Source organism: Alnus glutinosa, chromosome 3 (assembly GCF_958979055.1).
Source record: "Alnus glutinosa chromosome 3, dhAlnGlut1.1, whole genome shotgun sequence".
Taxonomy (NCBI): domain Eukaryota; kingdom Viridiplantae; phylum Streptophyta; class Magnoliopsida; order Fagales; family Betulaceae; genus Alnus; species Alnus glutinosa.
The window spans coordinates 35,165,000-35,190,964 of record NC_084888.1 but is presented as its reverse complement, the minus strand read 5'-3'; the positions used below and the strand labels follow the sequence as shown (position 1 = coordinate 35,190,964).

General features: G+C 34.8%; 3 protein-coding genes across 6 annotated transcripts; 2 read left to right on the top strand and 1 right to left on the bottom strand.

Moving 5' to 3' along the window:
- Positions 1-4,059: 4,059 nt before the first annotated feature.
- On the top strand, positions 4,060-5,617 carry LOC133864150 (aspartic proteinase PCS1). The gene has a single exon (XM_062300398.1). The coding sequence runs from the start codon at positions 4,206-4,208 to the stop codon at positions 5,511-5,513; it is 1,308 nt and encodes a 435-aa protein (XP_062156382.1). The 5' UTR covers positions 4,060-4,205; the 3' UTR covers positions 5,514-5,617.
- Positions 5,618-10,428: 4,811 nt separating this feature from the next.
- LOC133864925 (E3 ubiquitin-protein ligase SDIR1) lies at positions 10,429-15,023 on the top strand. Of its 4 annotated transcripts, none has more exons than XM_062301366.1 (9): positions 10,429-10,596; positions 11,872-12,015; positions 12,147-12,201; positions 12,313-12,365; positions 12,486-12,714; positions 12,917-13,031; positions 13,191-13,236; positions 13,934-14,059; positions 14,602-15,023. In XM_062301366.1, the coding sequence occupies exons 2-9, from the start codon at positions 11,938-11,940 to the stop codon at positions 14,725-14,727; spliced, it is 828 nt and encodes a 275-aa protein (XP_062157350.1). In that variant the 5' UTR covers positions 10,429-10,596; positions 11,872-11,937; the 3' UTR covers positions 14,728-15,023. The 4 variants fall into 4 exon arrangements, with proteins under 4 accessions (XP_062157350.1, XP_062157353.1, XP_062157351.1 ...); XM_062301369.1 differs by having other exon boundaries at positions 11,854-12,015; XM_062301367.1 differs by having other exon boundaries at positions 11,841-12,015.
- Positions 15,024-15,489: 466 nt separating this feature from the next.
- LOC133863846 (peptidyl-prolyl cis-trans isomerase FKBP20-1) lies at positions 15,490-18,178 on the bottom strand. The gene is made up of 6 exons (XM_062299965.1): positions 18,020-18,178; positions 16,976-17,104; positions 16,714-16,847; positions 16,550-16,629; positions 15,892-15,984; positions 15,490-15,749 (listed from the first exon to the last, which is right to left on the bottom strand). Exons 2-6 carry the CDS (start codon positions 17,082-17,084, stop codon positions 15,599-15,601), a joined length of 567 nt encoding a protein of 188 aa, XP_062155949.1. The 5' UTR covers positions 17,085-17,104; positions 18,020-18,178; the 3' UTR covers positions 15,490-15,598.
- Positions 18,179-25,965: the final 7,787 nt, after the last annotated feature.

The window sequence follows — 25,965 nt, the reverse complement described above, 5'->3', positions numbered from 1 at the left end:
AACATCGAGATGCCTCCCCCACCCTAACAAACTTCACAAATACACAAAATTGTATTAATTTAAACACCCAAATGGATTGCCTCCAATCAAATTTTGATGGTGAAAGCACACCCTTTTTCCTTTGTTTTCTTCTTCTATTTGACTTCCCCTTTTTCCATTTCTTATTTAACACAACAAATCATTGCCTTTCTAACAAATTCTCCCCCAATCTAACATATTTTTATTGTATATTAGAATAAATAATTATTTAATATGGTATCAAAACTTTGAATGCTCTCTCCAGTAATTCATCTCCTTATTGAGGGAGATTTTGAGTTCAGCACTACAAATTTATTAATTAAATTATTAATTTTATAACTTTTTATAAGCTTAAGTTTTTACAATAACAAATACTAATAAGTTGTATTTGTTAGTATGTGTTTTTTCCTTTTGTTTTTTTCTTTTCAAGATAAAGTATTAATAAATAACTCAAAATTCATAACAATCTTAAAAACATGAAAACAACTTTTATATTTATATCATATCAAAATTGGTAATGGTTGACATTGGAAAAGCTTTTTAAAAACATTAAAAAATAATTTTAAACACAAAACATTAAAAAAAAAAAAAAAACTTTAATTCTTATGTCACATCATAACTTTTTTTTTTAAAAAAAAAATAAATAAATAAATAAAAAAACATTTATGATTGCAAGACAACTCAAAAACATGTATTTTGGTTGGTATTCCTACTTTTTTGTCAGCATATACAAATGTTCAAACATTTTAAAGAAGCTATCACCTTAACTACCGGCGGTGTCGAGCCTCCACGCCCGGAGCGTGGTCTTCACGTGCCGAGGGTGACTTGCGCGTGTGAGAGCCACGCTCCACTTTTCTGGCTAAGTTTTGGGGGTTTCATGTTGGTGGGGTGTCCGACGGCAACAGGGGAGGTTTGGCGGTGGCGCGTGTGCTACACGCGCCGGTGACCAAACGGTTTTCTTCCTCCGGTAGTTTTTGGGCTTCTGTGATCTGTGCTTTTTATCATTATATATATTCTTGTCTATTCACAGTTTACTTTTGTAATGGGCTGTAAATTACTTGGGTATTTTAGGTGGCTTGTAAGCTAGATCAGACTCTCTCATTTTAATTAGTTTGTGCTTCAGTGTATAGAGATGACCCAATTGTATGTTCTTGTAATTTTAATTTGTTGTTTAGGTAGCTGTTTTAAGTTAGGAATTGTTCCTAATTTAGTGGTTAGAGATTTTATATCTCTATTCACTACCTTGGGCCTACAGGCGTGTTTGTAGCTTTTGGATTGAATGTTTGCATTCGGCCTATTGTATTTGCCTTCGAGCTTGGTATTAATGAAAGTTTCAGTTCTGTTCAAAAAAACATTTTAGAGAAGAGGAAGTGTTATATATATAGGCAAGAGTAATGATTCACTACCACCTAAATATACAACTTTCTACCACCTTGTCTATGTGGCAAGGTGGTCCCCCACTTTAATTTATTTTTAAAAAATAAAAAAATTCAAGAAGTAGTAGGGGACCACTTTGTCACATAAGCAAGGTGGTGAAAAGTTGTATATTTAGGTGGCATTGAATCATTATTCTATAGGCAATTAGGCATGTACCATTTGGACGGTCCTTATCAAGTGGACAATAGGCAAGGACTGTTTGATGGATGACGAAGAGACACGTGGCTGGACATGAAAGCTTGACATCCGCTACGTTGGTGCGACGAAAGGCATCCAAATGTTGCTTCCACTGCCGTCAAAGCGGAAACGTGCTTAATAATTGGGGGAAAAAAGCCAATGGCGTCATCAATATTGGGATTGAGATAGATAATGAAGATTTACACGATTGGGCAATTTCATTAAACCTTTAAAAGGCTTTATTATTACTTTGTTTTTTTCTTGGCAATTACAGTATGAAATTTTACTAATATTTTGATGTTGCTATGCAGTTTGAAGGATTTAGACGCAATGACCATATTAGGAAATTATATGCCTTACCAATATTAACTGCCACTATTCATTATTTGTTAGAGTATATTTAGATTATTTTGAAATTAGATATTTGAAGAGAATTGTATTGTTTTTAATAAAGATGAGATTACTTTAAATTTAAGGAGTTTATAATATTTAATTATTCTAAATTAATGGATTTGATTAGGATTATATTTCATTTATAAACTCTATAAATAGAGTATTTTGTATTGTAAACTCTTCTCTTTTCTTTTTTTTTAAAAAAAAAAGAATATATAAGAAAAGAAAAATTAAAAGAGGCCAAGTTGTCCACATTTAGGCTATTTGTTGGCTCATTGTTTGGTCTGGTTGGACCAATTGTTGATTGAAACCCATCTTTTTGGCCTTTGTGGTATTGTTTAAAAACTCAGGCCGGACTTTTGTGTATTGTTTAAAATTTAAGCTCATTTCAGCTCCTAGTTAACTCTTTTTAGGTCATCAATATATATAATATTTTGTTATGAAATAAGCAATTTAAAAAGAGAAATGTTAGGTCCCCAAGAGGTAGTTCAATCGGCTGGGGACCACGCCTCATGAAGCAGAGGTCACTAGTTCGAATTCTCCATTCTCTTTTTTATGTGGACATGTTAAAAAAAAAAAAAAAAAAAAAAAAAAAATGTTAGACTTACAATGATTTTACAACTCTCACAAGGTGGCACGGCCAAAGTGTAAAGACTAGATATGGACTAGTTAAAAAAAACCCAAAAAATATTCACCTTTAATTGTTAAGCAACAATGTTCACCTTTAAATTTGGCACCTAGAAAAATTTTATTGTAGTCCGCTTCCCTCAAATTAAAGTCCTAGTTTTGTTAAGAACGTCAGCCCAAAAAGATTTGCCTAGCCAACTCACGGACATAAATTTTTTACAACTCGCATATAAGATTAACATGTGTCGCTTAGTATGTGAGAATTACATGTTATTTAAATAACATGGACTTATTACATACTTTTTTAATAACATTAATAAAAATATATATGTTTCTTACATGTTTAAAATACACGTATCTTTTTTAAATGCGAAAGTAAATCGTAAAAAATTACATATAAACTAGTTTGTAAAATATTTGTATCCCCAACTCAATCAAATTGAACCTCGAGCGTAATCGCTTACATCTATGATAGAGGTTGGGACAAATGTTTTTAGTGTGGAAAGCCGAGGTTGAAGTCAAAAAAGAAGAGCTGGTCTCCAACTGTAAATGCTTGACACCCGATCATCATATTTCTGGATCGAAACGACAAATTGTGAGGAATTGACTGATGGAAACACTGGAGTGAGGAGTCGGCGGCTCCCACATAACAGAGTCGAGAAGTGTATGTTTGCGGAAAGTTCAAATCTTAAATTAATTATGGGTCGGATGCCCAACTAATCTGATTTAACAACTCTCAATTATCTAATTAACATTTATTAGTATTCTAGAGTCGAGACTCGAGATATATAAATATAAGCGTGTTTCTTATCTTCAAGCTGTGCAATTTGGTGGCGGCTTCCTTGCTTGCTTCTTCCGGGATTCCATGAAAATATCCGCTTTTTGTCCCCTGTATGTTATTACCTTCTTCCAGAGGACACCTTTTGAAACCCAACTCGTCGGTAATTGCAAAACCTTAATTAGGTGAATCATAGAAAAGTAGTTTCTTTTTTTTTTCCGCAAAATATTTTAAAAACATAAAAAAAAAAAATATTGCAGAAATATATATAAAATAATAAAATATGAAAAGAAAGAATAAGGAATAGTGAAAGCGGAAAGAGTAAACTACGTATTGACTGAATTGTATTAAGTATTTGAATTGAATTACAATACTCTCAAAATATGGAGAGACTCTGAGCGATGAACAAGTACATTTAAAGTAGATCTAAACTAATTAAAAAAGAAAATAAAATTGCAGACATAAATGAAAGTATTCTAAAGAATACACTAACCGTAATACAAAATATATTAATTATAACAAGTATAAAATGCCTTTTCCAAAATAATAATAATAATAAAAAAAAAAAGCAAACAAGACGTACACAACTCCAATGCATGTCACCGGAGTATTTAAAGAAGAAAGAGAGAGGTACCCTTCACCCACGCAGGCCCCTCAAAAGTAACAAACACCAACAAAGACTTCTCTCTGCAATTTCACTCCCACCAAAGCTTTCAGAACCAAAAAAGACGCACGAACGGATTCACATTTCAAATATCTCTTCTCTTCCTCATCCATGGCCTTTCTTCAACCTTTCCTTCTTCTTGAGCTCGCCCTTTTCTTCATAATAAACCCACCCCAATACTCTCTCTCTGCAACACAGAAGGCACTGATATTACCCCTCAAAACACAGACACTCCCACATGGTGGGTCACTACCAAAACCTTCAAACAAGCTCTCTTTCCGCCATAATGTCACCTTAACAGTCTCACTCACCGTAGGCTCGCCTCCACAGAGCGTTACCATGGTCCTCGACACAGGGAGTGAGCTCTCTTGGCTCCACTGCAAGAAAAATCCAAACTTCAACTCCATATTCAACCCACTTCTCTCTTCTTCCTACTCTACAATCCCATGCTCCTCACCCGTATGCAAAACCCGGACCCAGACCCTACCCGTACCCGCTTCCTGTGACTCGAATAAGCTCTGCCACGCGATTATCTCCTACGCTGACGCCTCCTCCATTGAAGGCAACCTCGCGTTCGAAACTTTCCATCTCGGAAACTCGGCCCGAAACGGTACGATATTTGGGTGCATGGATTCCGGGTTCAGTTCCAATTCTGAGGAGGACTCCAAGACCACCGGGTTGATGGGTCTGAACCGGGGGTCGTTGTCGTTCATCAACCAAATGGGTTTCCCGCAATTCTCCTACTGTATATCGGGTCGTGACTCGTCCGGTGTTTTGCTTTTCGGCGAAGCGAGTTTCTCTTGGCTCCAACCCTTGAATTACACCCCTTTGGTTCAAATATCGCAACCGTTACCCTATTTCGATCGGGTGGCCTATACAGTTCAACTAGAAGGGATTAAAGTTTCGGGTAAAATTTTGGCGCTCCCGAAATCTGTTTTTGTACCGGATCATACAGGGGCGGGACAAACCATGGTCGACTCGGGTACTCAGTTCACGTTCCTACTCGGCCCGGTTTACACCGCTTTGAAGAACGAGTTCTTGCAACAAACGAAGGGAATATTGAGTCCCTTGGGTGATCCTAACTTTGTTTTTCAAGGAGCTATGGATTTGTGCTACCGAGTCCCTTTGACTCGGCCAAGTTTGCCCCAGTTGCCTACAGTGAGCTTGATGTTTTGGGGGGCCGAAATGGTCGTATCGGGAGAGAGGTTAATGTATCGGGTACCGGGCATGGTGAGGGGTGGTGATTCGGTGTATTGTTTCACATTTGGGAACTCTGACTTCTTGGGGATAGAGGCTTTCGTGATTGGTCATCATCATCAGCAGAACTTGTGGATGGAGTTCGATTTGGTTAAGTCTAGGGTTGGACTAGCTGAGGTTAGGTGTGATCTTGCAAGTCAAAGGCTTGGCTTGGGACCCTAGTTGAAAGATTCAGGCAAAACTTGTAGGCTCAATACACACACATATATTCACCTACTTTCCATTGGGGCACATATGCAATCTATAAAGTGGATTTTGCTGAGTAATGGTACTCTTTCTCCCTTATTTATAATATTCATTTCACAAGCTTGACAAAACAAAAAAAACAAAAAATAATTATTTAAGTCACGTCATATCAATTAATATAAAATAGGCGTAAAGAATAACATTACTCATTGTTTAGAGATATGATAGCTCACTCGCTTCTTCAATTCGCACATGAACAAGATTGAAGAGCAGATATAGAGATCTTGTTAATTTGAGTAACACAATAATTCCGACAACTTAAAAGAAAAGGTTTTACAATCGGTTTGTCCTAAGCAATTTAAGATGCGAAATTCGTTTATTCTGAACAAATAGATCCCATAACCTTCTTTTCGGTTAAGCTGTCTGAATTGTTATGTTATTCGCTTATTCACTAAACACCGGACTCCAAAACACAAGAGTGAGAGAGAGAAGGATGGGCGGATGGGCATGGGCCTTGGGTGGCTCCGCTGCTGGGCGTCATGGAGGGAATGAAGTGATCCTATGTTGGGGTTTGGGAGACAACTATGTGCATAAGGGAGTGAAGTGTGAAGAAGTGTATGAAGTGAATTAGGGCTAAGGGTTTTGAGAAAAGTATATATATATATATATATATATATGTTTTCTTAAACATCGTCGTTTGGCTCTTAATCAAAACAACGTCGTTTTGACTTTGTCCAGTCATGTCGGGTCGGTAACCGACGAAAAACCGACTTCCACTGATTATCGACCAAATTAAATTTTGAAAATTTTTTTTACTCCAATTTTTGAATTTAAAATTATTCGGTAAGTGGTAAGCGGTCGAAAGCAATTCGGTGACGGTCAGTAAGTTTTCAATAGTCTATAATCAAATAATTTGGCCATCCCTATTATAAGTTAAGATGTCATTTTTGTGACATTCGAAAAGCATATTTCAGCTGATCCCTTGAAGAATTGGGTTTTCCATGACCCACCTCCTGTGGCCTATTATTAATGTGGCACTGTGGCAGTGTGTGGTCTAGGAGGGAAAATGGTTGAACATCAGATGTAATCTTTTTCCTGCTCTCAATTTGTCATTATAAAAATGTATATTTTTATTATTTAATTGGAGGATTCTGTGAATCTCTGTGGATTTGGTGGCTGGCGGTGCAGTTGAGGCCAGGGAATTTCTGGATATATTTTGGGAGCAGTTGGCTTGTGGGTGCTATCTGCCATCCGGTACCCTGGTATTTTGGGGATGCCAGTGAGATGGGGATTCAAAGCAATTGTTAATAATTTGAGTAAATTATATGAAAAAGGCCCAATAGGATTAATTAACTGTACAAATAGACTATTTAATTACTTACTCAATCAGGTAAATTTTTTATAAATTCTTATACATTTTTCTGCTCAAATAACTATAGTAATTGGGACATGTAATGGGATGGATCTGGAAATAGTTGTTTGGTGAACTACTTGCGCTACAGCTAATCAGAAGCTTAGCTTCATTATGGCTCTCTGACTTTCTGGGGTTTGAAGTCTTCTGGCGGCTGAGCCTTTCATTGATGCATTTGTCATTCCTACCTAGTTTAGGGCCCGAGGGCCCGATTGACAACCCCCTCTCCTCATATCGGCAACAGGAGGTTGATTTTCAATTCGAGAGAACCGGTCAGTTATAATTAATAATATTTTTATAATCTTACAATCATATAAAAATTATGAAAAGACTCTTAATTATAACTGATTGGTTCCTCTCCGATTCAGAAGAAGGGGAGAGGATCTTTATCTCTTATATTGGAAGAGTATTTTTTTTTTTTTTTTAGTAATAATAAAATGTGATTGATGTAATATAAAGTTGAACTAATTTATATAGAAAAGTGTCATCGAGGGATAACTCAATCGGCTGGAAACCACGTTTCATGAAGCGAAGGTTACTAGTTCGAATCTTCCCTCCTCCTTCTTGTGTGAACATGTCAAAATAATAATAATAATAATAATAATAATAATAATTGTATGGAAAAGTGAAAAAAAAAAAAAAATTGTATTATAGTGATTTTTTTATTTGAATAGTAATAAAAAAAAGTGTAGATGTGATATAAAAAGTTAAAGATTATATTTTTTTTTTTGGGAGAAATGAAAATAAAGAAAAAGGGAGGGGAGGGATTTGCCCAACGGAGCCTAGATAAAATTTCCTAAACTATGCCGGTCGCCAGGTGGCATATTTATTTCTAAGTTAAATTAACAATGAGCTATAAAACATAAATAAATATCAGAATATATTCTAACAGTATTAATTCTTTGCACAAAATCTCAAAACTTAATGGGAAGCATACCTTATTAGTGGAATACTAATAAAGATCTCAGTTTTTTTGAAAAATTCCGAAGCAAACAATAGAAAAGGAATACATACCTTAGTTGAGAGAGACCATGAAAAGATTGATTCGACAACTTCCATAATTGGTCAAAATTGGTGGTTTGACCACTCTAAATTCAACTAGAGGGGTGGCCGAATCACTCACTTTTGATGGTGGCCGCCAAACACGCACCAAAAAAATACAAACATATATTTTTTTTTGTATTTGGCTGCTTGTCGAGATCTAGACCGGTTAAATTCCGCCCCCTCCCAAAAAATAGGAGGAGGAGGAGGAATTGCACCCCATTAAGCATGAGATGTCAATCCGTTTACACTTTACACAAATGGAGTTGGAATTGTCTTGGCATTTCCATCTTTACAAAATTCTAAGCTAAAGGAATATATACACTTGGAACAAAATCTCAATTTATGGCCATTCGCATGTTCACAGAATCACGTACAGTACATGCAGTTGCGTATTGGTGTACTGTTATTCACCAGAGCCACAGGGGTCACTGTTTTTTCTGGCAAGTGATGAACAAAGAACAAAGACAGGGGATATATACCTCATTGCCTCTCATAGATCGTAGGGGCCCTCCCGTATTCAATGGCTTTTGGGAGCTTCTATATGGCTTAGCTTGCACTGACAGATTCCACTCCTCGTCCTGCCAAACTCTCTATATTTCTTCTTCTTCCTTCCCAACGACCGTGCAGTCCTGTCCACGTCTATTCCATCTCAGTTTTTACCTGCACAATGTCGGCCAATGTAATCGACTATGTGTCCCACCAAAATGGGACCTGAATTAATCAATTTCAATTTCGGCAGCCAATTGAGGGAGGGTTTTAATGGAATTTGCTCTGTCCAATGTGTTTTTAATGTAAGCATAAATAATATCGCACGTAGGATATGCACAATATTATTATGCTAAAACAATAAAACCCAAAGAAAATAATACAGAAAATTTAGGCTTATCTCTAATCATGTTGTTCAAGCATTTTTTAAAAATTTCTGAAGAATAAAATTACGGTAATTTAATAAATTTAAATTATCTAACCTTAACACTGTATATGACATTTATTTATTAAATATAATAAATATTGTATATGTGGCATATAGGCTATTTATGAAAATAATATTTTACATTTAATTGCTAAAATACCCGTCTGTACGTGTAGGTAGTTGAGCAACCCTAAACCAGTATGTGAATCTCATCGAAATCTTTACTTAATTAGTTGTAATTCGGATAATCAATTGCAAAGGACCACAACCCTATCCACCACTGCAAAAATTGTAGGGTTTAAACCTGCAAAATTCCTCACTATTTAATTTGTATATAATAAATTTATGTTATATTAGGTGAAAGAATTTTAAGCTTTTTAAAAAGCTTAAAATTAATATGAGGAAAACATAGAATATTAGAGCTTGTTTGAACTTGACTCTATCAGACTATATTCATATGAAATTGGTTTGGTAAGACTTTTTATAAGTGTTTTTGAAAAACTAAAAATTATTAAATATTTTATCAAAATAAAAGGAAAAAAAAAGTAGAAAAAATAAAACAATGTTTCTCCACGGTGGTGGCAGCCACCGTCCTGGACGGTGGCCGCTAGATCTAGCTGAATTGTTAGCTCTCCATGCCACAACTTTCTCACCGCAGTGCAATTATAATTACCGATATGAATCGATAAATTTTACTTAAATTTGTAAAGGAAAATAATAAATATTAATTTTTTGATTAAAAAAAAAAGTATCTGAAATTTTCATTTTCATTCGATTATTTGTTATATAAGGGATGTTTAACCTATAAAAATTTATTATTACATGTGAAAAAGGATGTAATTTCATATTTTCATCCAGCTTAATGGGTCATCATACCATCATAGTTTATCCAAAAGAATACCACCTAAATACAAAAATGGTAAATATCGTCTTTTCTTTCATCGTTATCCATAGGCTTTTATACAATTAGATACTGCCTAATTAGGATATGATTATTGGAGACTAAAGATTATGTCCTATAATTTATAGAATATTTTGTTATTAATATTTTTTAAAATTTTTTATCAATTTTTGCACAAAAATTAATTGAAAAAGTACACATAACCAATTCAAACTATTATCTTATTGTCAATGTCTCTCTCAAACTACTAATTGTGTCAATGTCACACTCTAAACTACCTAAAAAAATGTCAATATCCCCATAATGATAAAAATACACTTCATAAAATTATTTAAAAAAAATTAAAAAAACTGGTTTTTTTTTTTTTGTTCGTTTGATCCTTTTTTTTAAAAAAAAAAAAAAAAAAAAATTCTCTTTTTCATTTTTTCTTTAATTTTTTTAATTTGCTTTTTAAATAATTTTACTTTTTTTTTCCGAATTTATAAATACATCTTTGCTTATTGAAAAAAAAATTATGGCAATTTTTTTCTTTTTCACTCCTTATAAATTTTGATTCGGTGCAGCACATGTGGATATTAATACGACGTCGTCCGACGCTATTTATTCAAGTAGTAAGTTAGTAATCAAAAGCTTTACGAGGAAAGGAAAGGCGTTGGGCTTTAGGCACACGAACGCGTCCGAGTCAGGACTCGGTGGCCTCTCTCCTCTCCGTCTCAGTCCCGAGTTCTTCGACGGAGATCGAAACGCTGTTTCTGAATTAAGATAGTTTCTGCTGATTCGATCTGATCCCGTGAGTCACAATTTCTCTTTTCTCAATCCCTCTTCGCCTTTCCAATCGCTTTCGTTTCTCCTGATGAAAGATCACTAAGCTTTATATGATTTTTGTATATGTTGTGTGTTATGGGGTTGATTGCTGAATTTTGTTTAGTGGGTAATGCGTGGAATGTGATTTTGGTTTTCGGAGTTAGGGTTTTTGGTTGATCTCGAATTTTGTTACTGTTGTTGGGTTTTGTTTTTGGTTTGCTCTGCTTGTTGTATTAGAGAGTGTAAATGAATTTGTAGGACTAATAGGTTCTTTTTTTTTTTCCTTAAATTTTTAATGCTGTAGAATTTTTTATCTGTATGTATCCCATGTGACTCAGGCATTGCTTATTTTGCTAAACATGAACATGCGTCCCCCAAATTTTGTGTTTCAAATGCACCCATCATAGGAATAATGTTAGATTCGGTACTGTCCGTTGTGTAAATGACTCCCGTATTTCAGAATGGCCCATTTGTGTGATGATTTGTTGTTGCTGTATGGCAATGGGGTCAATTAGGCATTTCATGTTAAAAGCTTGATGATGTGAATTGTTCTTACATGTTAAAAACTTGAGCACTTTATGCTTTATGACATAAAGTTTCTATGACTGCACGCGTGGAGTGCTCTAGCTGTAGCTTGGTTGAGGCTGAGGTCCGCAGAGTCCCAAACCAGCTGCAGCTTGGAGTATGGAAGGAAATCATCGGAATTGGGTAGGGTTTCCGATACCGACGTCGTTCAACTTGACATGGCAAAGGCCTATGAGAATTGGAATTTTCCTTAAATGAAAGAAATGTGATATGGTTCTAAAGTAAGACATTAATTGTGGTGGTGCAGAAGGCCTGATGGCTTATGATGTAAAGGAACGGCAGGAATTAAGTTATTTTTGTTTTGTAAAACTGAATTAGACAGATAAAAGCTTCTGAGATTTATTTTGTAAAATTATCTTTAAGAAATCATCAAGAGTCATTGTGAAACATCATCCTTTTTCTTTTGTATTTGGAGTTTTTGAGCTTTTGAAGGATAACATGAAAGCATTTTATTGGTTATGACAGTTGCGATTAGACGACTAAGATGGACAGCACCTTGTTGGGATTTTATATATGCTGTGGAATTTTCTTCCGTAGATGTTTGAAGGCTTCTTGTTTAAACAATTGTTTAAATTATCTATACTGGCATGCATCATCTATCTTATATGGCATTGATTTGTGGTTTTGGATTTTGCATATAAGAAGACTATTTTATTAGGTGCTTTATATATTCCAGGGGGGAGGGGGGCTGCAAAACACAAACTTTTGTACTCTGGGGAAGCTCTTATAAACTTCTACAGCCATGAGTTTTGTTTTTCGAGGAACGAGAGCAGATATAGAAGGTGGATTTCCAGGGTTTATACCTGAGCGGCGTGCAATGGTATGTCTCTTGTAATTTGCCCATTGGACTGAGTTTATCTGGTGAACCCTGGATGTTTGTCTCATATTTGTTTAGTTTCCATTCTCAATTTTCAATCAATAGGTTTTGATATTGATTCTGCTCTCTGTCAGCGTGTTCATGCAGCACGTCCTGTTAATTCAAACTCGCTTGCTTTTCTTGTCACAGGTACTTACAATTAATTATGTTTATTTTTGTATCTAGTATTCATTTTGTTAATTGATACAGTATTCCTAAAAATGAATTTTCTCATCAACGTATTACTTGTTAATGTGTCAGTTCTCTTGCTATTCATGATACTAAACTCACACCAGATGTCGCCTAATTTTCTGGTATGTTCTTTTACTGATTTTTGATAAGTAATTCTTTTGCTGATTTTGTACAAGGGGAACTTTGTCTTTACAGTAAACAAGGATGAAAATAAGTGATTTAATTGGTCCTTTTGTGAGCAGCTCTGGCTAGTTCTTGGTGTCTTCTTGATGGCTACAACGCTAAGGATGTATGCAACTTGTCAGCAACTTCAAGCTCAGGCCCAAGCTCATGCTGCGGCAGCCAGTGGTCTTCTTGGTCATACTGAATTGCGGGTGCATATGCCCCCATCCATAGCACTTGCAACAAGAGGACGTTTACAGGGCCTCAGACTTCAGCTTGCACTCCTTGATAGGGAGTTTGATGATCTAGGTGCAGTAGTTATGATTCAATTCTAAACTTGATATTATGGTCTGTCTGTTCTAAAGCTTTAAATTCAATATATATATATATATATATATATTATTATAACTTTACAACCAAAGCTATAACAACCCATTTAGTTCTTTATTCCTTTTCCTTACATTCTTAGCTATTAATATTATTTTGACTAATTTTGGTATTTTAATTTCAGATTATGAAACTTTGAGAGCACTGGATGCTGATAATGTTCCCTCAGTTCCTTCTATGAGTGAGGAAGAGATAAATGCCCTTCCTGTGCACAAGTACAAGATTGCTGGCCCTCAAAAGTATTTCTCCTTCCTGAATCTGATATTTGGAGTTGGGCATTGGATGAATATATTGATTGTAGTTGTTTAATATCTGGGCTTGTGATCCATTTATTTTCAACAAAACCTTTATGTTTAAGATATGTTAATAATTTGATGAGAAATTTGTTTTGCTTACAGTGGTGGCCCATTGATGCAACAGGCCTCATCTTCTGCATCTGCTGAGGTAGAAGCTGTATTTTGGTCCTTTGTTTCCTCTCCACCGCCCCCCCCCCCCCCCCCCTCATCTTCTCTTTCTCTTGCTTGCTTGCAGACTTGTGGCGTCTATTAAAAAAAATGCTCTGAGTGAGCCAAAAATTTTGTGCTACATATATGCACGTGCACTTTTTTTTTTCCCCTTTTTATCCCTTCTCTTTTGTGTGGTGTGGTATATGTAATGAGTTCAAAGCATCTTTTTGGGCATACATATGGTGTACTGTGACAGGTCAATGGGACTGTTTGTAGCCTGAAATATTCAGAAAGTTTTGGAGAAAATTGTGTCTGGTTTAGCATTTTTCCCCTAAAGGTCCCCCAAGTCCATAGAGAAGATGTTTACACTTTTGAATTGTATTTTACATATGTAACTGTGGAGATCAAATGGGGATGGTCCATATAATTTTAACATAATATAAGGAAAATTGCAAGCATTGTTAAGTTGTTCATGTTGGAGTCTGATTGATGTTGGAAATCAATATATCAATATAAACTGTAAAATGTAACATTCAGGCTCTTTGCTTGTTTATATTTTAAATATTATTTAAACATACTACATCTTTTTCCTGTCGATGAATCTTGCAGACCACCCCCCCCCCCCCCCCCCCCCCCCCCCCCCCCCTTTTTTTTTACATTCTAGAGGGTGACATCAGTTTTACTTTTTTATCTAGCAGAAGCAAGACAATGCCAATTCCGTTGGGAGCACAAAGGGCCCAGAAGATGAACTGACTTGCAGTGTTTGCTTGGAGCAAGTTAATGTGGGAGAACTCATCCGTAGCTTGCCATGCTTGCATCAGGTTCCTCGTTTTCTTGCTCTAACTGTAGTTTCTTAGCAGATCTTTAAATTTTTAAATTTTTCTTTTTTAGTGAAAAGTGGGAATTTGTTAAGACATCTCTCTCTTAACAAAATCCTCATCTCTCTCGAGTTAAGAGTGGGTGTACACCTCTTTTGCATCTCATATTTTCTGTTACTTTGACTGTCATACCACATTGTCCTTTCACACTGATAATTTATATACCCCTCATCTATGGCATAAGGTCTGTGAAATGATCTTTCCATAAATGTGGTCTAAAAGCTCCATTCTTTGAGTTTGTTTCATCAGATACCTAGCGAAGAACTGAGTTTCATAACTGAGAACAGTTTTTTTTCTGCATATTACTGTTTATTTACATTAATTTCTTAGATTCGTCTGGATATGGATCTGATTTATGGAAGTCTAGTGGTCTTTATACATTTTCCTAGTTTTTATTGGCCTGATATTCGATTAAGTATTACCTTAGTTGGTTATTTTTAATGCCCTAATTTCAGTTCTAACTAAAGTATTTTATCATCTTGCAGTTCCATGCTAACTGCATCGACCCCTGGCTGCGACAACAGGGAACGTGCCCTGTTTGTAAATACAGAGCAGGAACTGGGTGGCAGGAAAATGGACAAGTTGGTGTGGATGCTTCGTACATGGTTTGATTATTAGCACGGTCCTGGACATGGATGCATGATGCTATTGTTTATATTCACCTGTATGAATTTGCAAATGGATCGATCAAAGTGGAAGATCCATGTTGTAAGTTATGGCCAGCATTGATGTAATTATCTGACATAGGTAGTCACATAACATGTTGTAATTGTATTCCTGGAAGATCCCATTGTATTACCTGACCATTGTGAATTCAGGCAGCTATTTTTTTTTTCCCCTGGACAGTGCGCACAACTTATTCCATCCAACCACTTGATTTTTGAGAAGCCTGAAACTTCCTCGATTACCTTTTTGTTTTGATCATGGCCAGCTTTGTTTTCGATCATAAATAAATATATAGTGATGAATGGTGGGGATATGCACAATCAACAATTATTCAATATGTTTTTTCTCGTGGGGGATTAAATTTGATATTATTAATAATAAATTCTAACAATATGCAAAAAAGTAGAGCAAATCATTATCGACGGATAAAAGTTGTTCGGACTTGGAGATGCTTTCATGTAGAGGCATCATGGATGCTACCTGCCACTGCATGCAGCCAACTAAAACTGTAGCCAATAATCAGACAACTAGCTTTCTCTCCATGTCTCTGTTCGAGTTTTTATTTTAGGGACAAAGTTGTCTTTTCACCTTTTTTTATGGATAACTAACTTTACTCCTAGAACATAACTAACTGGATCCCTCCAGTTCAAATAATGCCTGTGAATGGTTCATTCATACACACCCAACAGGATTTCCGAAATCCAATATTACGGTCTGAACACCTTTTAACTCAAACGGAATGAAACGAGTTTAACATCTGTATTCAGTTATCACATATATATATATTTGTTTGTAAATGAAATATGTGAAATGCCGCTATTTTCCTTTCCCCTTTCCCTTTCCTTGACCTTTCTTGGATTCTAACTTGGCTTGAATACGGGCAGCAGCAGCAGCTTTAGCATCTTCTCTCTTCTTCTTCTCTTCTTCTTTGACTGCGGCAGCTAGCTCCCTCTGCCTTTTCAGCTCTCTGATTTGAGGTTTCACATGCAACATAAATCATCAAATATTTCTCAAAATAGATAGATCTCAAGGGGAAAATATGATAACAAAATGACTTGGGCTAATATTGCAAGAGAATAATACATGGAAATAGTAAAGATCTAACTTACTCTAGCCTAGCCCTCTCCTCTGAAACGCTGCCCAAACTTGAGCCCTTCCGTGGCCTACAAGCCACTAATTCTACCTCAAAGACAAGGGTCGCGCTGCATGAAGATACAAATAATGGCCCTTGCATTAATTTTGAAGAAATAAGAGACAAGTGATCTATTTGCAATGAACTAACAATTGTCAAAGGCAATTAACCAGGCAAATGCAACACTTTTATGAAGAATTGGATACCAGAAACTGCTATTATGCTATATGAGGATTGACCATTGTATAACCCTAACCATCCAGATTCATTTTTCAATCTTTGGTCTTCTGTAAATTCTACCAGTAAATCAACAAATCTGTTTGGTGATGGTAATAATTTGTTCAAGGTCCCCAAGCAGGTCAGTTTTTTTTGTATACTTAAATATCTTCAATTTTCTCTTTCAACTCACGCCCCCTGTGGGAGTAGCCAAATATATACTGTTCCTAGTTTGAGTGAAATAGGTCCTGCTGAAGACCCATGTCCCATTCCCATCCACTAGTAGGACTACCCTCATGCTTGCTAGATACACCGCTGTGGTGTTCATGAAAAATTCTATACATCTATTTTCATATAGTAACGGCTCTTTAATTGTGTTTCTAAACAACTTTATAAGATAAAAAGTGCAACGACATTACTTTGGCGGGATATCTGGTGGAGAACCTGCACTGCCATAGGCGTATTCTGGCATGCAAGTGATTTTTGCAACTTCCCCAACCTGGTAAAATCAAATACAGAGCATGAAATAAAAACTTTGACCGAAATGCTTGAAAGAATTCCATTGAGAGACGCATATTTCAACCTTCATTGTTTTCAACGCAATGTCCCAAGCCTTAATTACAGCACCCTTTCCAAGCTCAAAAGAGAACACAGTATTATCTTCACGTGTAGTATCGAAAACTTCACCATTTTCAGCAAGAACACCTTCATAATGAACTGCTCAACACAAACAAGTATATTTTGATGATTATAGATTTAATGAGCTGATGAACTCTTTTATCCTTTAGTAATTTGGAGAGTTTCATCACTATGCCAAAGAGTAAATGTTAGCAACAAGTGCATACCATCAACAAGAGGAAGGTCATCTGTTGGAGCAATGGCATCAGCTTTGGCTTGCCTTACAATTGTCTTGATGACACCTCCATCCCCACTTAAATCAATCGCGTCACCCATGGCTCCAAACTGTCAATGGCCTGGTCAACAGCATGAGCAAGATCAAGACATAGGAAAAACTGAGTACTGCTGACTTTAAGTCTTTAAAGATAGAGCACTGCTTAAGCAAACTAGTGAGAAAGGAGAAAGGTTCTCAATTTAGAACTTCGAGTTCGAATACAGATATTGATTAGAAAGGAAACCACCTAACTACCACTACAAAATACAGGTTGATCTGGACCATTTTCACTAACTTGATTCCAAGCCCAAGGGAAGTGTTTCAACATTATCCCAGTGAGAACAAATTAGACACAGAGATTAAGCTACCAAGTGAATGAGGCTATTGACCCTCCTTCTCAATGGATGGAACAAAGGGGTGGAAGGGAAAACAATTAAGAAGCTCAAGAAAGGACACAGATTCATCAAACATTTTATGAAGCAAAACCCCCCCCCCCCCCCCACTAGGGAAAAAAAAAAAGTCCCCCCAAAAAACAAACTCAAAAAAATCGAGATAAAATTCCCAAAAATCACTCAAATTGACTGGAAATCAACAAATTCACATCCTGCTCGCACCAAATATGTGATTTCCAGCCCATCAAAATCCCAAGGGTTTTTCTTACAAAAATCAAAAATTCCACAAGACTATTAAAAAAAATACAGCTTTATCAAACTTCTGAATGTACAGTAAAAATAACAAGTAATTGGAAATAAAAAAACTGAATTAGGGATCACTAACTATTGAATACTAATATCATTTCACTACCTCCGTCAATATATAGCTTTTGACCAAATTATCAACTAAATCAAAAAATTAAATTACTGAAAAAAACTTACATTTACGCAAAATTGAATATGTGAAATCAAAAAATTACATGAAAAATAAAATAAAATAAAATAAAAAAGTTATAAGAATCTAGGGTTTGAGAAAGAGAGCGCGATGGTTGGGGGGTACACACCTGTTTCGAAGCGAGGGAGAAGCTGCCGAAACGAAACGGAGAGATCGGGCTGTCGGAACGAATTGGTAACGATGAATCGACGAATTGCGGAGAGATTCGGAGGCCATATGCGTCTCGATGAATTTCTCGCTACAGTGCAAAGCCAGCAGCTTTGTACGTGGAATTGAGGATGAAAATCCCACACGCATGACTAGCACGTGCGAAATGTTGTCATTACTTTTTTTTTTTCTTTATATTTATATTTCAGCATTTTTTTTTTAATTTTTTAATTTTTAAGTACATAAAAAAGAAAAAAAAATTAAGGGACTAAAAATGAAGAAGATGAAGTCTTTCCAAAACAGGTAGGAGAGGATTTTGATAAAGCAATAAAAGGGGATAGAATGAGAATGCAGTTAGAGTAAAGTTTAGTTGCGCCTTAATTTGCCACATGGTGAACATTGAAGTTTGCACTTCGGTTAACATGATTAGCAGTCCAACTAGTTATGGGTGGAATAATGGAATGGATCTGAGAGATGGTGGATACAATACGCCAATCCTAAGTGGTAGTTGGTTGTTGGAGAGCTAAGGTAATAGTGAGAGAATCTCATTCTAAGATAAAAGAAGATGACTTCAAAGATAGAGCCAGACGAATAGGTAATAAAGCAGCTTCCCCACAAACTGCAGAACAAGAAGAGCTGATAAGAGAAGAGTACTGGATAATTGAGCCATTGGAGTCCCTGTAGACTGCAGATTGAGCAGAAAAGGAGTCCCGAATAACTATGTCATAGTTGATCTTGAAATAAGGGGTAGAAGGCTTCTTCCAAACAGCAAGATATTTAACCAGCTTGAAAGCCCAAGTAGAGTGGTGTACCTATTAATAGTTACTGGGATAACAAGAGCATTTGGAACCAGATTCTAATGATGAGCTTTATTTCTAGTAAAACAAATTTGATAACATGCAATTGCAGCAAAAATTTGAAACAAATGAGATTCTAAAATAGGAATACCAATACTGTGTGGGTTGAGGATAATATAAGATATTATCTTCATATATGGCCTATATGCCACATATACGGTGTTTATTATATTTATTTTAATATAATATACGGTATTATGGTTATGGTAATTTCTATTAATTTATATTACCGTAATGAAATTATTTAATTGATTTAAAATCAATTAATAATATTGTTTCCTTGATGGGAGGAACAATACGGTATTTACCATATTTAAAAGTCTTTGACCTAGCCTATAAATTAATAACATGTGTACACCATCAGTATGACAATACAGTCATAAGCATATGTTAGAAGATCTCTCAAATAGTATTTTTTTGTTTTCTTCAGATCTTCGTGGAAGCGCTTGAGCAAAGATGGCTAGAGTTAAGCCTAGAACCTGTTTTATTTATTTCCACTGTGCATGTTAGTTTGAGCATAACATGTTTATATGTTCTAACATGTGGTATCAAAGCAACCTTTTATGCTATTTTGTTGATTCTTAATTTACATTGAATCGAGTAGATTTTTGTGAACATAGTTAAGTTAATTTTTTTTTATTGTTCACATACTTGAAAAGCATGAAAACCTAGATATGGGTATTTTCTATTCATATTTACTGTTTTACCCTTGTGAAACCCACTGTGAATTGCCTAATGGATTTGAAATAATTGTAAAGCATAGAAAAACCCGTGAAACCCATATAGTCGCTAGCATGATCGGCATGTGGGAAAATCAGCCATGAAACCCATCTTCAACTCCGGCCATTCGCTGGCAAAAATCCGCATAAAGCTAAGCGGGTTTCCACCGTATATAGTAGGCGTCGCCACACGTGGACGACTTCGTTCCACGTGGACCGTGACCGGAACTGGTGGCCCTTATGGGGCGCCTAGTTCCTGGGGAAACGGCAACCAGAAGGGTCGCCGTCAGTTCTCAAGCAGCGGCCTTTTCGGGCCGCTGCTTCTCCGGTAAACAGCGACCTACACGGGTCACCGTTGGTCGTCAAGCGGCGGCCTCAAGGCCACCGCATAAGGGGCGGCAACGCATGGGGATGGGTGGCCGCAACGCATAAAGGGGTGGTGGCTAGGGTTTTCTTTTCAGCTTTTAGGGTTTTTTAACCTATCAAGACAAATACGGGTCGGGTTGGGCATTGAGTAGGGTTTTAAACTTTTAAACCCGTTGGCTCTATCTAGTATTTTTTTTTTTAAAAAAAAAAAAAAACCATTTAAGTGGGTTGACCCGGTTTTGGGCCAGCCCCATACAGAGACCTGACCTAATTAGGTGGGTTGACCCAATTGGGTCAGCCCAATACAGCAACCCATTTCAGTAGCCCATCAATAATTAAAAAAATAGTAGACTCATGTGGGGCTTAGAACTTGGTCTAGCCAAGTGTAAAGGGCCTAAGGCCTCTTACTAAACCATTAGGCCATGTATTTTATTATGTTCTCATATTGCAATTTTGTTTCTCTTATGATTTGCATTGATCTGTATTAAAATTATTGTTTCTTTAATACATAAATTGAGGAATATATTTTAATTGTTAAATTTATATTGTTTAAATATAAATTGCTTGATACCTAGACCTAAGAATAATTAACAATACCATATATGCTGGTGTATTTACAATAATATTCAATAATGCAATGTTTAAAAAAGTTCTGGCTATGAAAGTCTTGAGATTTAAGTGTGTCCTTGTGACCCCCCTCATTTTTCTGGGAACTCACCTAGTTGCACCTTAGAAAATGCTGTTTACCCCATTTAGGTATTGGTTTATTATATTCTTCGGGCCATTTGTGGGCATCTATAAAATTGTTAGATGTTAATGAAGTCGCAATTATTATGATAATTTTGGGAGAGTTAAAGCATCTCAATTTTTGAATAATAATTACATCAGGATTGTACACACATAATTATCATAATAATTATATGAGAGCCAAAGCATCCCATTTTTTAATGATAATTACATCAGGATTACACGCATGAACCTCGTAAATAATTTTATTAGATGTTCATGAATTATAGCGTGATTATTATGATTTTAGGAGAGCCAAAACATCCTAATTTTATAATAATTGCATAAAGATCGTACACATGAACTTCATATAGAAAAATTAACATCGTGTTGTAATTAATTCATAAATTTAATTACTTATCCTCAAATGGAAGTTTTTATTTTTATGACTTAATTAGAATGATATAACAAATTTAGTATTAAAAGTAAAATTTCTCTCGGTTGCCCAAAGGTACGGAGAATTTTATTTATTAATATTTAAATTTATTAGTCTTATTAATAAAGAATAAATTTCATGCGTGATGCAACATTTGCCCAAAGGTATGTTGAAATTTACTGTTTAAACTGGCATTGGCAAATTTAAAATAAAGTTACTTCATAGCATTAAAGTATTTATTTTATTTTCTTGGTCATTGCAGCTATTCATATTACTCTACTTTTGGTAGTTTTATGTTCCAATACTTTAAGGTAATATTTTTTTGACTGAAAAAATATTAATATGCTTTTTCACTTGGGGTGTTAAAAAAATAATAATTTGGTGCTCTGTGTGGACAAACCACCTACTCCCGCTGAATTAAGTATGCCACGTGAGATTATTAAGCATGAACGGTGGGAGTGATTTAATCACCTAAGTTAGATGTTCATGAAATTTCATGTCACTAAAGTCATTAGGGATTTATTCCTGAATATTTTAGGGCCAAAGTTTATAAAGATTGTTTATTAACATTTAGTAAGTTCAAACAAAATTTGGTCAACACCTTAATAGAAAAAGCTTTAAAGACAAACCTTTTACAGTTTCTAAAGTGTTTCTAATATCATTATGGGAATGAATGATATTATAGCTTAGCTCAAGTTCCTAAAGGTTGAGATTTTTTGAGTCATTATTGGTCTATTTCATTTTTTGAACTCTCTCTTCTAAGTGTAGAATTTTATCTTTTAACTCACATAATGATAAATGGTTAGTAAATGAACTTCTAACCATGTGTGTTGAAGAAGATAAGAGAATTCATAAAGTGTTCACATTATCATTCAAGAAAAGACCAATAAATGCAATCATGTTCATCAGTTAAAACATAAGAATAAGGTGCCAAGAAATAATATGGCAATCAAGACACTTATTTCTTATGCAATAAGGAAAACTGAGAGCATATAAAGAAAGATTGCATAAAGTATGATAAATGACTTAAAAATAAAGATAAGCTCATATATCTAGTGTGTCGTGAATCTCTCTTAATGACTCATTCAAATATGTTGTGGATTGATTATGGTTTAACAATCCACATTGTCAACAAATGCAGAACATGTGTTTTTATAGTTGGAGGTTGTTGGGATCTATAGGTTAATTTTAAAATTTAGTTATATTTTTTATCTCAAAATATTTTATATCCATAATCTTTTAGAGATTTATTTTTCTAGTTTAGTTTGTTAAAAATTTCAATTTTATTTTAAATTTGAAAATTTTCTTATTTTGGTTGGAATATTGGTTGAGGGTTTATTTAAAGTCTATTTAAAATTGACCTAGGTCCCAACTTAATTTTGAAACAAAATTATTTGTTTATTTCTGCATGCTGATGTTGACGTAAAGTAGAGTCTTTGTGAATTTAAAAATGCTCTTGTTATGGCTTTGGAAATTGAAATATATCTCCATACAAAAAATAAAAGTCGGTGATTTATTGACTTTGGTACTTGTGTGGACTGCATAAGGGAAAGCATACCAACAAGACTACTAAAGGTGCCGAAGAGAACTTTTTAAGATTCTTGAGATCATGTACATTGAAAGGTGTTGACATTTTCATACTCATTGTCTAAATGATCAGAAATATTTTTATCTCTTTTAGTGATGACCATATAAGGTTTATGTATCTCTATCTTCTAAATGATAAGTCTGAGGTATTGAATGCTTTCAATACCTATAAAGTAGAAGAAGAGAAACAACATGAAAATTATAAGATCTGATATAGGCATAGAGTATTAAGGTAGGTACACACAAAAGGGAAATGATTAGTAATATTAATCTGCTATTACTCTTTTGGAGTAAAGCCTTGAAGATCGTTGTGTATTTGTTAAACAACATTCCATTTAAGGTTATCCTTAAGACACATTTTATAAAATAAATAGAAGCATAGTTTAAATTATTTACACATATGAGGTTGCTCTGCTAAAGTGAGGATTTACCATCCTTACCTAAGGAAATTAGATTCAAGGACAACCAATGGATCTTTTATAGGCTATTTAGTAAACTCTAAGGGATTTTTATGTTTTATTATCCTTCATAAAATCCTAGAGTTGTTGATTGTAGAATTTCTAAAGGATGTTGAACCTAGTAGGAGTGTCTATCCTCAAAAGGTTTTACTTAGAAGAAACACGAGAGTTGACTTAAGCTCCTTCATATGAAGGATGTTTGATTGTACTTATGAAATTGATTACCCTGAGCCACAATTAGTTTTAGAATTATCAACTCATGAAGAATAGGTTCAATTTGAATCTACTTCGACTTTGCAAAATGCAGAAGAAGTAGAATTAAGAAAATCCTATAGAATAAGGAAATCAACAATTCTTAGTAACCATGTTGTATACCTCCTAGAGTCTGATGCTGACATTGGACATAAAGATGATCCAAAATTGTTTTCACATGCCATGAGTAGAGATAATTCTACATTGTGATACAGTAGCTCATTTTGATATAGAGTTACATCAAATGGATGTGAGAACAACTTTCATGAATGTGGATCTTAAGTAAGAGAAACACATTAAACAACCAAAAAGTTTTATAAATAACAGTCAGAAAGCTTGCAAATTAAAGAATTCTATTTATGGGCTGTGATAGATCTCTTATCGGTGATATACTTTTTACAAGGTTATTGTTTCATTGTTTATTGAAAACCTTGTTAATTAGTATATATACCTTAAGGTCAGTGGGAGTAAAGTAATCTTTCTAGACTCATATGTAGATATTATTGTTTGCAAGTGGTGATTCAGGTTTGCTACATGAAGTTCCTTTCACAAAACTTTGAAATGAAGGATTTGGGTAAAATCTCTTATGTCTTTTGACATAGAAATTCACTGAAACATAAAGAACATTAACATAATTGTCTCGGAAGGCCTACATTGAGAAAGTTTTGGGAAGATTTAGAATGAAGGATTTTACACATTCAGTAGCAATTAAGAGGGACCAATTCAATACAGATTAATGTCCCAAAATGTATTGGAATAAGGGCAGATGAAAAAAAAATTTGTAAGCATCTGCATTATGCAACCTAATGCAAGCATATGCTTGTACTAGACTTAACCATTGGACTGACAGTAAGAATACTGGATCAATAAAGTGCTACATATAAAGTCTCGCGGTATACGCAAGGAACCAAGAAGTACAACTTAACATAAAGATACAATTTTCATTTGGAGGTGGTTAGTTGTTCAGATTTGAGTTTTGATGATTGTGTAGATAGTAGAAAGTCTTCTTTAGGATATACATCTTTTTATTGAGGAATATATCCTAGAGATGCAGTATGCAGATTATAGTTGCTACGTCTACCAAGAAAGCTAAAATTCTCGCGTGCTATGAATTTAGTACACAGGCATGATGGATGAGACATTTTGTTGAAAGTCTCAATATTGTCGATTTTACAGTTAGACTATAAAGATACTTTGCGGTAATTCTACTATAGTATTCTTTTATAAGAATAAAGAGTAGAAGTAGAAGTAGAAGTAAATCGGCATCAAGTATCTCAGTACGAGAGATAACATTAAGAGACATAAAGGGTTTATTAAGCATATAAGTACTAAATTAACAATTGCGGATCCCATGACTTAAAGTTTACTGGTAAAGTAAATATAAAGTTATGCGGAGTATATGAGACTCATTAATTCATTTTTCGTTTGTTTTGTCTCTTTTGGTCTATAGACGTGAAGTTATTATAATAAAGATTTTGTGCACATTTGTTTTTTTATCCATGATGATAAATAAAGTTGAACCCGAATGACTTATAGGAAGTTCATTCATAAAGCTTTACTATCCATAAAGTACTAATGCAATGAGTGTTTTACATTGTGATACATGGAAGATACGACCTTATTTTATAATGGTTTTACCGCCATGATTCAAGTGAAATATTTCTCATCTGAGTGGGAGGATTTCATAAGTGATTGGTCAAACTACAGAACCTAATACCATAAGGTCATGTGTCATAAAGGCCAAGTGGGAGAATGTAAGATATTATCTCTATATATGGCCTATATGCCATATATACGATGTTTATTATATTTATTTTAATATAATATACAGTATTATGGTTATGGTAATTTCTATTAATTTAGATTACCGTAATTGAATTGTTTAATTGATTTAAAATCAATTAATAATATTATTTCCTTAATGGGAGGAACTATACGATATTTATCATATTTGAGGATTCCTGATCTAGCCTATAAATTAATAGCCTGTGTACACCATCAGTACGGCAATACATTCATATGCATATGTTAGAAGATCTCTCAAATAGTATTTTTTTTTTGTTTTCTTTAGATATTCGTGGAAGCGTTTGAGTAAAGATGGCTAGAGGTAAGCTTAGAACCTGTTTTATTTATTTCTGCTGCGCATGTTAGTTTGAGCATAACATGTTTATTATAGTTTATATGTTCTAACAGATAATCCAAAGCCAATCTGTCATGTTAGAAACATTTAAAGCAAGAATATCCATAAGCCAAAAAGATTGTCTCCATACCACACGAGCAATAGGGCAAGCAAAAAAGAGATGAGAAAGAGAATCAAATGGAGAAAGAACAAAGGGAACAAGTAGTCTCTTGGTTGGAAGAAGGAATGGAAAAAGAGATGCGAACTTTAGTGAAAATAATATTCCAAACTATTTTCTATAAGAATAGCTTTAATCTATGATTCAAATTAAGCTTTCAAGGAGCTTTCCAGCAAGTTTGGGGAAGAAGGGAGGGGATGGTAGGAGAAA

Coding starts and splice junctions, on each gene's coding strand:
- LOC133864925 (XM_062301366.1), top strand. CDS start 11,938: ATGAGTTTTGTTTTTCGAGGAACGAGAGCAGATATAGAAGGTGGATTT. Junction 12,202..12,312: donor GCTTGCTTTTCTTGTCACAG/GTACTTACAATT, acceptor TTAATGTGTCAG/TTCTCTTGCTATTCATGATA. Junction 13,032..13,190: donor AAGATTGCTGGCCCTCAAAA/GTATTTCTCCTT, acceptor TTTTGCTTACAG/TGGTGGCCCATTGATGCAAC.
- LOC133863846 (XM_062299965.1), bottom strand. CDS start 17,084: ATGGGTGACGCGATTGATTTAAGTGGGGATGGAGGTGTCATCAAGACA. Junction 16,630..16,713: donor TTGCGTTGAAAACAATGAAG/GTTGAAATATGC, acceptor TGATTTTACCAG/GTTGGGGAAGTTGCAAAAAT. Junction 15,750..15,891: donor GAGGAGAGGGCTAGGCTAGA/GTAAGTTAGATC, acceptor ACCTCAAATCAG/AGAGCTGAAAAGGCAGAGGG.
- LOC133864150 (XM_062300398.1), top strand. CDS start 4,206: ATGGCCTTTCTTCAACCTTTCCTTCTTCTTGAGCTCGCCCTTTTCTTC.